Source organism: Patiria miniata, unplaced genomic scaffold (assembly GCF_015706575.1).
Source record: "Patiria miniata isolate m_02_andy unplaced genomic scaffold, ASM1570657v1 HiC_scaffold_11, whole genome shotgun sequence".
Taxonomy (NCBI): Eukaryota; Metazoa; Echinodermata; class Asteroidea; order Valvatida; family Asterinidae; genus Patiria; species Patiria miniata.
The window spans coordinates 2,371,411-2,384,775 of record NW_024037049.1 but is presented as its reverse complement, the minus strand read 5'-3'; the positions used below and the strand labels follow the sequence as shown (position 1 = coordinate 2,384,775).

The window sequence follows — 13,365 nt, the reverse complement described above, 5'->3', positions numbered from 1 at the left end:
CGAACCGAACTGAACCAAACTTTGAGGATCAGTTGCAGCACTACTATACGATATCATCTGACACCCTTGGATTTGTTGAGAGAATTCACAGAGACTGGTTTGATGAAAATAACCCAGAAATTAACAAGCTACTCGACCTGCTATACGTCCCCTGATGGAATACTGTTCCCACATATGGGCCAGAGCTTCTGCCTGCCATTTATCTCTATTAGATCGGATGTAGAAGCGAATTGTTTATGTGGTTGGTGAAGAGTTGGGCTCATCATTACAACCCTTTCTCACCGTAGGTCAGTAACCATCTTCAGTCTGTTCTACAGATATTTCAATGGAAATTGTCCCACCAGTTTGTTTGACTTGTTTCCTCATGTCAGGGTGTTTGAGTGACAACCAGGCTCTCTGCTTCCTCTCACCCATGCACTTTAGCTGTGCCGAGATGTAGAACAAAGAGCTACTATAATAGCTTTTCCCACGCTCTGTATCTCTTTGGAAGGCCTTGCCTAGGGCTGTTTCCCTCCATTCTCATTCTAGCCTCTTTAAAAAGGAATATCAATTCCTATCTCCAGATTTCCTGATTATTATTTTTCTTTTGAAAAGACCATGGCATCAAGCTCAACCCCAAATTGCCATGTACAAGGCTGTTGTACTTAGCACACTGCTTTACTGCTGTGAAACTCGGACCACATATAGGCACCATATTAAGCAACTTCAGCAGTTTCACCAACGTTGCCTACTACAGCTACTCAACGTCAAGTGGCAAGACTGGGTCTCAAACTTGCAAGTCCTTGAACGGTGTGGTCTTTCAAGCATTGAATGCTTGCTTATCAAGAGCCAGCTTTGTTGGTCAGGCTATGTAGTTCGTATGGATGATACCCGAAATCCAAGATCCTTCTGTATGGTCAGCTTTGTAAAGAAGGCCATCACGCACAAGGTGGACCATACAAGAGGTACAAGGACAGACTGAAGGCCATTTGCTCCTGGGAAGCTTGTGCTCAGGACGGGTTCCTCTGGCAGTAAGTCGGTGCCAAGGGCACAGAGATGTTTGAACAGAGGAGAGCAGCAGCCACCAGTGAGAGGAGAGAAAGAGAGAGGAAAACAGGGACAACCTCTGGGGAGTCTTTGCCATAGCACCTGTGGGAGACAATGTGCCTCGTACATTGGATTTCTCTCCCACATAAAGACTCATCGCAGATAATCGCCTGCCTGCCTACTCATAAATCACCCTACTGTTAAAAATGGTAGTTTTAAAATGTAAAAATTTTAAGAAAATTGTTCTTGTGTCACTCCCTAAAATTTTTTTCTAGGCAGTGAGACAAGAAAATAGTTCTTCAAACAAGAATTCATTTTTTTTAAAATAAGAAATGTAGAAATTCCACCAACATCACCAATGCCCTGCAGCATGTATGCTATCCTAGCTTTGGCTTTTTTTTCTTAACAGCAGACTTGGTTTTAGCACCTGTAAATTGAGTACTTCTTCTTTTTTCCAAATTTTGTTCAGAGATGTGATAATAAAAGATAAGATAACACAGAATAGCATGTTTTGTGTTTTTGGTTGATTCCTCGAGTTACAAGAGTAACTAAATTTAATTATGTTTGTGTACAAACATACGGCTATTTTGGTAATTTTGTTATTGTATAGTTATATGTCATGTAAGACTGATATGATGTGCGGTAGAGTGATCAGGACAAACAGAGTTCTGTAGATATTGGCCTTCAAAATATGCACCTTTGATAGGCCGTCACATATCACTAAATAACGTCATCATGAGCTCATTTCAATTTTCATTTATAACACATCCCGATCTAGGTACATACTAACTTTCAACCCAATCGGACATGTTGTCCTGTCGATATATGCCTTCAAAATATCTACTTTTAATGTGACCTCACATGTCACATGATTACGTCACCGTGGCGTCACTTAAAGTTTCATCTATAACACATCTGTTTTAGGGTACATCCAAAGTTTCAACCCCATTGGCCTTCACAATTTGCACTTTTAATGTGACGTCACATGTCACGTGATGACGTCATCGTGACGTCACTTAAATGTTCATCTATAAACACATCCGTTTTAGGTACATATCAAGTTTCTCCAAACCACACGCAACACGGAACATGCGTGCATGATATTACTCAGTTCATCAAAATGACCATGAATTCACGGATCATCCATTTGAATACAATGGCACGCTCGGTAACAGTTATAACGCTTGCATGCACTTTGAAAGCTGAAGCGCAGGCTAGGCGAAGTTGCTACGTACGTGAGTACGTTCAATGCAACCATTTCCAGTTCATTCGTGCGTACATTGTGCGTTCGTTTCACGGAACCCACTGCGGCAGAATCTCGAGGGTTTGATATGGTAAAAAATTAAAATTAATAGAATAGAAAAACACCACCAAAATGGGCGGCCTTGAGCCGGCCTCGACCAATTCCTCGAGACCTCCAACATGGTCATCGTGATGTCACTTAGATTTCATCTATAACACACCCCGGTTTAGATACATACCGAGTTTCAACCCAATCGGACGTGTTGTTATGGAGATATTGGCCTTCAAAATATGCACCTATATTGTGACATCAGGGGTCACGCGATTACGTCATGATGATGTCAATGTTTGGCACACATCTTTAGGTGCTGGTCTAAGTGTGTGCGAGTATAAAGTCAATCGGATTGATTTTAGTGCCGACAGTGCCTTCCACAATGAAAACGTTACCGACTATTAGTCCCATTAAACCCATTGGTCGCCAAAAGATGCCTATCTTTACATACCAGTACTAGTAAGGCAGGAGAAATGAGTTCCCATGCACCCCCCTAAAATAAAATTCCAAGATGATTTTTAGAAACCCTAGGACATCTAATAAAAGGATTTTGATGTTGCCAGCGATAGAAAATGTCCCATGATGCCCTATTTTCATATTTCCAAGATGGCTGCTGTGCAAATAATTAAAAACGCTAAGTGTCATATGTCAATAACTAATGAGCCGATTTTGATGATCCTGGTGTCAAAATTATACATTTCTGGGGTGCTGAATCAATTTTCGAGGTTTTCAAACTGGTTGGAGGTCAAGGCCATGCAATTCAGGCGAAAGTCAAGGTCATTTTGGTAAAAAAAGTGTCATATTCATTTTCCCACTTGCATTATTTTTTACCTAGCTCCCATAGATATGGTGATAGAGGCCTACTTATTGCTTCACAAATTTTCCACATTATCCCAACTACCAAATCCATTTAATTACAAAAGATGTGGCATTTTATTTTGGAGCCTTGACTCAATATTTGACCCACCCCCTAAGTTTGGGATATTGACCCAATATTATGGAAATCTTAAAATAGAGCCAGTGGATAAAAAGCTTAACGTTATGTTTATTTTTTTTTAGGGTCATGGAATTGATTGATAGTGGTTTAGAAGTAATCAGAGGTCATTTTCTTGCTCAAAGGACAAGGGTCAAGGGCATTTTATTAATAGACAACTTCATTGTTTTGACTTTCCGACATACAATATTTTTGTCCAACTCCCATTGATATGGTAATAAAAGCTTATTGGTCAGAATTTTTTTTTTTTAACCCAAAGACAATTCTATGTCAACATTATGGTTAGTCATCATCTTCGAGGTCATAGGATGTGTCAATTTGAGGTCTTCATCATTGTGTTAAGGTCATCTTCAAGGTCATAGGATGGGAGAAATAACTACAACTTAGCGCAAAGACCTTGTTGCAATTGATGAACATTTATTACTTAAGTAATTCCTGAACCGGTCATTACAGAAAGATTACTGAGCTATTTATAACAAGTGACGTTGTGGCGAAGTCTTAGGGAAATCTTCGTCATCAATGAAAACATAATCTTCGTCAATCTCGATAGCCTCTTTAGGATACCACTTTCCACTTCGCTCTTTTGCTGGCCCTCTTCATTTTCAGCAGCATCAGTGTCCAACGGATCAACGAGTGATGGGAGCAAGATAGGGCCAATTGACCAGACAGGCTCCAGTACCCCCTCAACTGTCTTCAGCCACCTTTGACCCTCATCATACGTTTTGGGAGCCTCAAAATTAGGGTCAGCAGCACGCCTGTAGCCGGCCACACGGTGGTTGACGCACTGCACATGAGGGATGAGTTAGTTATGCTTGATGGCAGGCGTACCATGTCAACCTTCCTCTTGCAGTTAAGCTAGTGGTCCTCTCCCTGAGCAGCTTGCTCCTCACCACATTCGCATATGCAGTCTCACGCGCTTGACCATACATGGCACGGGTGAAGGCCTCCAACTGCTCCTGCACCTCTGGGGTCACCCTCCACGCCGGGGTCACCTCTGGGGTCACCTGTCACGCCGATCTGCCTGTAACACAGTTCACGATATACGATCACTACATGAAGCACAATGAATTTGAAAGAACACTTGCATATGACTATATAATTGTTGATATTGCAAATGTGCTGATATTGCAAATGTGATTTGCTTGAAAGCTTTGTGGAACTTGGTGTTCTACTGAAGCTTCTTCATTGGTGCCACCTTCCCCTTGCACTGATGTAGTCCTCCCCGAGAACACATAACGGTAGGCCAAGTACCCAGCAAACATGACGGTACAGGGTCGATGCCGGTTTGTTGTGGGCTTGTTCTGTATTGTGCTATAAAAGCCATATTTCTCAGTGCTTACAACAATGGCGGATGTACCAAAAAAAACCCAAAAAAGCTGTCAAGGTCAAGCTGTATGATTCATTGAGTACACCTCTTCCAGCTTTCCAAGCGTAATATTTCTATCGCAGCAAACCGGGTCTAATTCCTGAGGTTTGACATTCCGAAATACCTCGGGAGCAGTGCCTTCGAAGCAGTGCTAGGTCTGCTCCCCAGGAAATCTCGCACATGTCTGATAGCCTACGAGAGCACATACAAGCAAAGGATTCGGATGTCACTTGAATGCTTGCACACCTCACGACCACATGTGCTTGCAGGACAGCGGGGGTCTGGCGTACGACACCTATGGGTCAGAGTTGGTTATACGATCATCCACGCCTGGTCACAGAGGCAGGGCACCACCAACACCAAAGTCATCACATTTTAGCAATAACAACACCGGCACAGTCATCATGTTTTAGCAACGCTACTACAGCTATATGGTCACACACATTTTTCGGGTGAGACACAAGTTTTCAGCTCCATACATGGTCATATTTTCTGAGTTTTCTACGGCGTTCCTGGTGGGCATTTCACACTGCTATATGCGCCGTACTATGGGATCGTGAGGTATTTTCTCCCAAGGTCACCGGTCTCAATCTCCGCAGTAGTGACACCGCTGCCCGCTGGACTGTGTGAGGAAATAGCGGCGTGACACACGCGCCCGCTCGACATCAGGACTGACTTGGATTTTCCGGTGGTCACTCAAGGTCTGAATCCAGACTTGGGACATGACAATGATGAGTGTTGTATATAAATTGCAAGGGAGGCACTGGGTCAGCCCAACTCTTATCATGGAGATCGTTCCAATGGTGTATCCAGAACAGAGTCACACTCAGAGCAACATATTTTCCAGAGCCAGCTTTAACTTGAGGGAACATCATCCCGACAGAATAGACACCTTGGCCCAACATAGTGCAGGTGTTATTCACACTGATTGTCCTATCACATAGAGATCTGTTCATGTAGGCAAACAACAATTAGCTATCGGTTTCTCTGCTCTCGAATAACTAATGCTTGAGCATGGCACATACATGTAGATGCACTGTCATGCATTGCTGCTTATATGCCTCTTCCCCCTTATCTGGCAAATTAAGAGCTACAAGGGGTGATCGATAAGTTCGTGGCCTAAGGTAGAGGGCGATGATTATACTATAGTGTGCAAGTTGATTACAGAGAAAGTTTGAAGTTATTATCTGTTCTTGTTTTTCTGTTACGGATAATTAAACCTTGATAGTCACTGGTTCCTTAGAATTAAACCAAACAAACTAAAAAATGGCAACACTGTCCCTTGAAAGGTTGTGCCGAGTCCGTTTCTGATCAGGTTCAAGGAGCTTCGGGGCCCAACGAGCTGACACCTTGGACATTTGGACGCAATGGCTGATTTTTCCATATTTTTTTCATTTTCAAGGTTTAATTCTCAAGAAATGGTGACTGTCAAGGTTTAATTATCTGTAACAGAATAATTGACATGCCGAACAAGAAAAAATAAAAAAAACAGAAAAACAAGAAAAGATAACTTCAAACTTTCTGTGTAATTATTCAACAAGTTGAACTGCTCACAATATTATTCAAAACTGTATAGCTCACCTCCTTCTTCCTTATGCCACAAAATTATCAATCACCCGTTGAATTATGATAAGATTTGATGCATGTTGATTTTGTTTTCTTATTTTTGCTGTTGTTTTGCTTGTATGTGTATAGGGCCTTGAGCACCTTACGGTGGATATGTTTGCACTCTATAAATGCCTATTATTATTATTATTATTATTTGCAATACCCAAAACGAGATGAGAGATCTTATGCTTGTCCGCGTTGGATCAACTCGACTCAAGCTGCGTCCCACAGCCTTAGAGCTCGAGCGTCTTCTGTAGGATTCTTGCAGTTCCAAGAAGAGCCGCCTTCTGCAGCAATTTCACCTTCACGGTCGAGCCGATCTCGTCGAGATGTTTCTCCAGGGACTTGGGAATGGTACCCAGGGCCCCCACAATGACTGGAATGACCTTCACCTTGACCCTCCACAACTTGCGTAGTTTCCTGGCCAACAAATCCTGGTACTTTAATTTAATACCTTCTCCTTTTCTTTCTTTGCAACCCGGGCATCACCAGGCACTGCCACATCTATAACGTGGCACATCTTCGCATTCTTATCTACATGATCTAGGACAACAACATCCGGCCACCTATGCTCTACAACATGGTCAGTCTGAATGTTGAAATCCCAGAGAACCTTCACCTCCTCAGTTTCCAGAACCACCTCCGGAACGTGCTCCCACCGCTTGTCCTTGACCTTGATCCTCCGTTTTTGGCAAACATCCCAGTGGATCACCCTGGCTAACTTGTTGTGCCTCTCCTTGTATTCCGTCTGTGCCATCTTGCTGCTTTCGCAAACTAAATGAAATAAAGCCTCCTCTTTCTCTCCATACATCCTACACATTGGAGATACACCATAAGGGAGACACGTTATCATAATTTCTTCGATAGTGAGGAAACACCGGTCATTAGGGAGACACATATCTGTCTCCCTAATGGCACAGCCTCCCCTTTAGAGGCCACATTTCCTGACACAATTAGGTTACATTTGTTGCTCGTGGTCTAATTAGTAAACGTACCGAAATTCGTGGAAAAAGGACAAGGGAATATTAGGTTAGGGCACTTTTAAGTTTGAATAAGTCTATGGGAAAGTCTCCCTAATGACCCATTGCTGGTAATAATTATTGTTATTACTTTTTTAACTAGCAGTTGTTCAGTCAAACTAAAGTATTCAGTTAAGCTACACAATTAAAAAGAAATTGAGTATCCTTTGTACTTCAGGTAACAATGAATTCACTTTTTCAACAAATAGGAAATGTCGCCGATGCTTTGGAGACACATCCTCCTGATGTTTTCATTTCAAATGATGGTGGTTACAACTGGACAAAAGCATTATCTGGCCCCCATCACTACACTGTAACAAACCATGGTGGTCTTTTGCTGGCTATATCTGCCGAACAGGATGTCACCAATACTATCAAGTAAGAATTACTTTCATCTTCTTACAAACCTAAATTTAAAATTCCTAACAGCTGCATAGTGAGACTTGGTCTGTTCTGTAAATTGCATTTGCAAAACCTCAAGTTTTGTTTCCTTCAGTCGGAAAAAAAAGAACCATAAGGCCCAAAAAAAGGGAAAAAAAAGAGTTGGTCTCTGGTCAGCGCGCGTGTCGATTTTGATCATGCGCATCAGTGGTTTTTTTATTTCAAATTTTCTGCAGTAGCTACTACAGTGCCCTCTATTGCGCCTCAAAGTTTTGTTTAAAAACAGGTTCTGTTGTTCTGAAAATGTAGCAGGGCTTGTTTTTAAAATGTTTTGGAGGCAAAGTCCAGAGTCATAAAGAGTTGCCTTGGCTGTACGGAAAATGTGAAGGAAACGGGTACCGAGGCAAACGAGGAGGGAGCCTACCTGTAGGCAAATGAGGGGCACCAAGGAATGGGGAAGGGCACAAAGGCAAATGATGGAGGGCATTAAGGTATATGAGGGCACAAAAAAGCAAACTTGTACCCACCTTGTCTGTAAAATCCAAGCTTAAAGAAAAAAGATCCCCCCCCCAAAAAAAGAAAATGCATCGCCGCATCAATTCCGGAACTTTGGTCTGACCAGAGACCAGCTATTTTTAATTTTTTTTTGCCTAAGCTTGTTGAAACCACCTAACAAGTTGCTTCGTAAAGGCTTGCAATATATCTGCCAATTAGTAACTAAGTAAAGATACTCTTCTCATGATGATGTCGTTTTTAAAGATATAGAAATTTGTGCATTTTGTTCGTTTGAAGCAACAAGAGTGCTCAAAGTCTAAAGAAGGGTACTGAACAACTAACCTGTTGAAGTTTCAGCTCAGCTTCAGCTGTATATTCCGAGAAAAACAGCATTCTAGGATCTCAATTTCAAATCAAAAGTTGCTGAATCATGTTTTGAATTGGGCCTGAATTCAGCGTCCGAGACACGTTCTCACTGAGCCGATTGCAGCTACGCGATGTCGTGCACTGATCCGACGAATTATAGCAACCAACCGCGCGTGTGCGTTGGGCCAATACTTAAGCGCGCTTTGCCGAATAACAAAACAAACTACTAATTTAAATTTTCTACGGTGTGTCTTAAGAAGCACCATTGGAAAGGCCTTCTATCGTTGATTACTTCAAATGACAGCTTGCCAGAAAGAATAATTTCACAGGGAGTTTAGTCCCCTTACTATCTTTCAACCAAGTATGTTTTTTAACAATAATTACGCCAGTTACTTTTCGGATAGCAGCAAATGATGGACTATAGCTTTAAGTGCCATGCAGATATGCTTATAACAATTTGGCATTCTCTAATAGCAATGATGAATTTGCGTCTTTTTAATGCACAGGTTTTCTTATGACGAGGGTCACTGTTGGAATGAATATAAGTTCTGTGATGAACCATTCAGCATTACAGGATTATTGCCAGAGCCAAGCACCAACTCTCTTAATGTTAGCATTTGGGGATTCGGATCAGAGGACAGAAGATGGAGGATTGTGACCATTGACTTCAGTGCTGTACTTAAAGATGAGTGTAGGTAGACGTGAAGAATACCAATGAAACACACATTTTGTTCTGAATTTGAATAAAACAAGTAGACCAATTGAATAAAGGTTTGTTTTCACTGCTCATATCAAGGGGGGGGGGGGGGGGAGTATTACCAATGATGGTCATGCTTTGTTTGTGATGTAAAATTGAGTGGGAAATGTGCATCTAAACATTAATAACAATAACATGGTAATACTAAATCCTTAATTTTAACCAAAACCCCCAGTTTTTTTGGGAAAAATAACATAAGCATATTCCAAATCATTGCCACATTACTCAAATGAAAGGTTTTGTCCCTTTTAATTTGATACCGCATTTGAGGTTGTGATGCTTGTAGTTTTGAATCCTGTATTAAAAAATTGTACGCTGACTGTCTGAAGTCTGTCTGTCTGATGTGTGTGTCACTTTTTTGTTGCAAAAGACCTAAAAGTGTGCGGTAACACAAAATGCAAGGGTTAACTCTTTCAGTGCCCGCGAAATTTGAAAAGTTTAACCCTAAAGTGCCCAACTTAGAGCATTTTTGTTAATTGTTCAAAATTCTGTAAAAAAAAAAAGTAAAGTAAAAAGTAAGTTCTACTCACTAAATTTGTTGTTGCTCTCTGGTATATCCTTGGTATATTGGAAAGTCAATAGTAGTCACATACACAGTGATACACCCTGAAACACTGTCTTGCACACAGGGGAATTCCGCACTTTTTGCAGAAAATACGAGTGTCAGTGCTGCGCCCTCTCGCAAGAACTCGAATGAAACAAATAAATACAGGTCGTAACTGAATGAAAATGATATTATTAGAAAAAGCAAGAGCGCCCCCTTACTCTACCTCGTACATTGTACGTGTACGAGGTTTGGCAATTTTTAAATACGAACATTGCCTCGTACATGTATGAGGTTGGCGATTTCGAACTAACAAATATACCTCGTACATGTACGACTTTGGCACTGAAAGAGTTAATGGAGAGTGGCTTGGTTATATCTTATAGCTCCATATGGTTGTATATAAGCTCTAATTTCACTGTCCTTTGAAGTCACGGTTGGCATGTGAAAAAAATGATTTGTTTGTTTTGTTTTGCTTTTTTGGCAAGTGTGTTTCTTCTGGGCTTTAAATAGTTGAATATTACAACATTATCACTATGAAAACACTCCGAAAAGTATCGTCAACATGCAAATTGAGGTCAAAGTAATACATTAGTATATATAAATAACGGTCGATCGTACGCGTAGAAATTTGTACGATATGAATATGCACATCAATTGAAGGCGCACTGATCATGATTCACAGCAACATTATAGGGGGTTTTCGAAACCTTTGCTTTGGCTTCTGCTTTTCTTCTGACTTCAAAATCACTGAGAGGCGAACCAAATGGGAATATTCCAACTTTTGGCTTCATATCAACCGATTGAATGTTCCTGAAACATAACAGGCACCAAAATGTAGCTGGAGTTCCAGAAGTTGAGGGTCTAAAATCTACGTAAGACGAAGCCAAAGCCAGTCGTTGTGAAAATGCTCATATGATAGTTACATGATGAAAGTTCCTTGAAAAATCTGTCAAGTTTTCACTCCAAATTTTTGATTTTCCCACATCGGTTTTCAAAAGCAGGTGCTAATTGCAAAGGCAGGCACTCTGTAGCTGATGTGCTTGGGGGATAATGAATAACTTGGATATTTAGGGGGATTTATCGGACAAGGACGATGAAGAAAATGTTTGTCTGGTCCAATGATTGTATCAAGTCGCCCCCTGGCCAATTTTCCCCAGTTTTTTTTTATTTATTTACCTCTTAATTTTTTTCCACTGACAATTTTTTTAAACCTGTGAATAATACAAATTCAACGACTCATCCCAGCTAGTATTTCCTCTGCCCGATACCACAATAAATGTTTCATCATTGTAGTTATTTACCAAAGATTGGTCCATAAATGCAACTATGACCAACATAAAATGAAATGAGATGTGGCACACCTACCCGAGAGCAATGGGACACACATCAAAATACTTAGCAGTTGGCTCTGATTTTTTTTTTTTTTTTAGTTTGAAACAAATCCGTTTTCTTTGCTTTTTTCTTTTTTTGAGGATACTCAATCATTTCTGTCGTTTCAATTGGTGTCTGTCTTTCAGGTGTTATCTCTGCAAATATTTGTGCAATATCTCTGTATATTAACGACTTCTTTTTGCTCTTACAGGCACAGAAAAAGATTTTGATGAATGGGTTCCACATCTGTCAAATGAAAGGAGAGGCTGTCTTCTGGGGTTAAATGAAACATTTGAAAGAGTGAAACCTGATTCCCTGTGCCGACTGAATTATGCCCATGAGCCTAAAGCCAAACAATCTAATCCATGTTCCTGTACTAAAGATGACTATGAGTGGTAAGTGAATTATCAGCTATATATGATGGGCATTTCTACGAGTTTTCGAGAAAAAAAAGTGTGTGGTTACATGTGAAAAACAAAAGCTGTTTTTGGCTGTTATGTCAGTCTAGACTAAGCTCCTGAGTATATTGACTGGCCATAGACTGGGGCTCATTCTGGTATGACTCAATTATATTGTTTTAACCGTCTTTTCTCGTGCAATCACAGTCTACAATATACAACAGATATTACGGACATTTGAAAACAAGGTTTATAGATTGGCTAACTCCTCACAGCTGTCAGTGACGTTCGACTATGTGTGACTCTTATTGCAGGATTTATGACTAATTGACAATGACATGATGATCAATGTAACTTAGACTTACTTTTGTGGAACGAAATCACTGACTTTGTTATTGTGGCTGCCGCGGTCTCACTTGTGGTGTGAGAAGTTTCAAAAACTATAAGCTCGGACATCTGAAAACAAGGTAACTAAATGACTGGTGTTCACAATCAAAACCAACCAATTACACACCATAAACTCAGAGTCACTTGATAAGCTATGATGATCTCTAAGTGATTAAGATAACAATCTGCAATTTAATAAAGCAGAAAATGTTAATAACATAGAAAAGCCTTATCTATAATAATCCTGTCTAGAGGAATTATGCTGGTGTAAATCAGGTTTGTACTGTGCTGTTCTTACCTGTAGAGCACTGCTACATGCATTATTCTCTTGAGGGCACTTATCATTCACTAAGATTTATGTTCCCACGGTACCTTGCGGCCCGCCCGCTGGCCATTTCACTTCCTCTTTCTCTTAGCACGCTTTGTGAAAGACGTGTATTTCAGAGCTCCAATTTCTGTTCGATTTTTTACTTCTTTCATCAGCCATTCCTGTACACTATGGCTTGTAGTCATTTCTTAGATTCCTTCCAGCCTTCCTTTTGAACGTTATTGGTGTGAGATTTTGTTTTACTGCCTCTTAAACGGAGTGACACTAGGCAAGTCCCTCACTCCCAGTGCTACCTTGGCCAACAGAGTGACACTTCGCCCTCTATGTAAAGCCCTCATGCCCTATTCATCTACTAGACGCTTAGCCTAGTATTAGCCAAGGTCATTTTGTGGGGGGGGGGGACACGTACACAAATGGCACATTGAGTGCTGCAAGATCATCCATGCTTGAAGGTACAGTCGAGTCTCGTTAATACAAACTTGTTCGGACCTAGCCAAATTGTTTGTTATATCAGAATTTAGTATTAAGAGGAACATCAGTCCTATTCATTGTGCACATAAATGCACAGTCGGGACCAAGGCTTTATGTTTGTTATAACCAGAATTTTGTATTAACAGAGTTTGTGCTAACGAGATTCGACTGTAGATAGAGTTTTGTTACCGGCACAGAGCTATATTAAATTGCTAGAGCGCTGACTCGATATACAAAGTGATGCCTGCTGGGCGCATCCATGTTGTGCACAAACCTATGGAAAACTCGAAATTTTGTACGGCTTTTGTATGGCTATTGGCATATCTGCGTTTGTATTCTATATGGATGCGTTATCGAAGCCGATACGCCCAAAAGCGAAATGCTGAGCCAAAGCTCAAAGTGCTTTCAATACTCGCCCTAACTAAAAAAAGCTTGACAGCAGGCCAGCTGTGACCATGTACCTAGCTTGCCCGCTGTCAATCTTTGGTGCCTCAACTGCCTGGACTTTATTACAACTCCGGACATACTCTGAGTGTTCATGGCCAGACTGGGGCTCC

General features: G+C 40.9%; 1 protein-coding gene across 1 annotated transcript in view; it reads left to right on the top strand.

The window, feature by feature from the left end:
* LOC119741058 (sortilin-like) overlaps window positions 1-13,365 on the top strand; it is a gene marked incomplete at its 5' end in the record, with an annotated part of 45,989 nt that overhangs the window by 14,925 nt on the left and 17,699 nt on the right. The window contains 3 exon segments of the mRNA XM_038216696.1: window positions 7,517-7,685; window positions 9,056-9,240; window positions 11,436-11,619. Coding sequence (XP_038072624.1) covers window positions 7,517-7,685; window positions 9,056-9,240; window positions 11,436-11,619 — 538 coding nt within the window.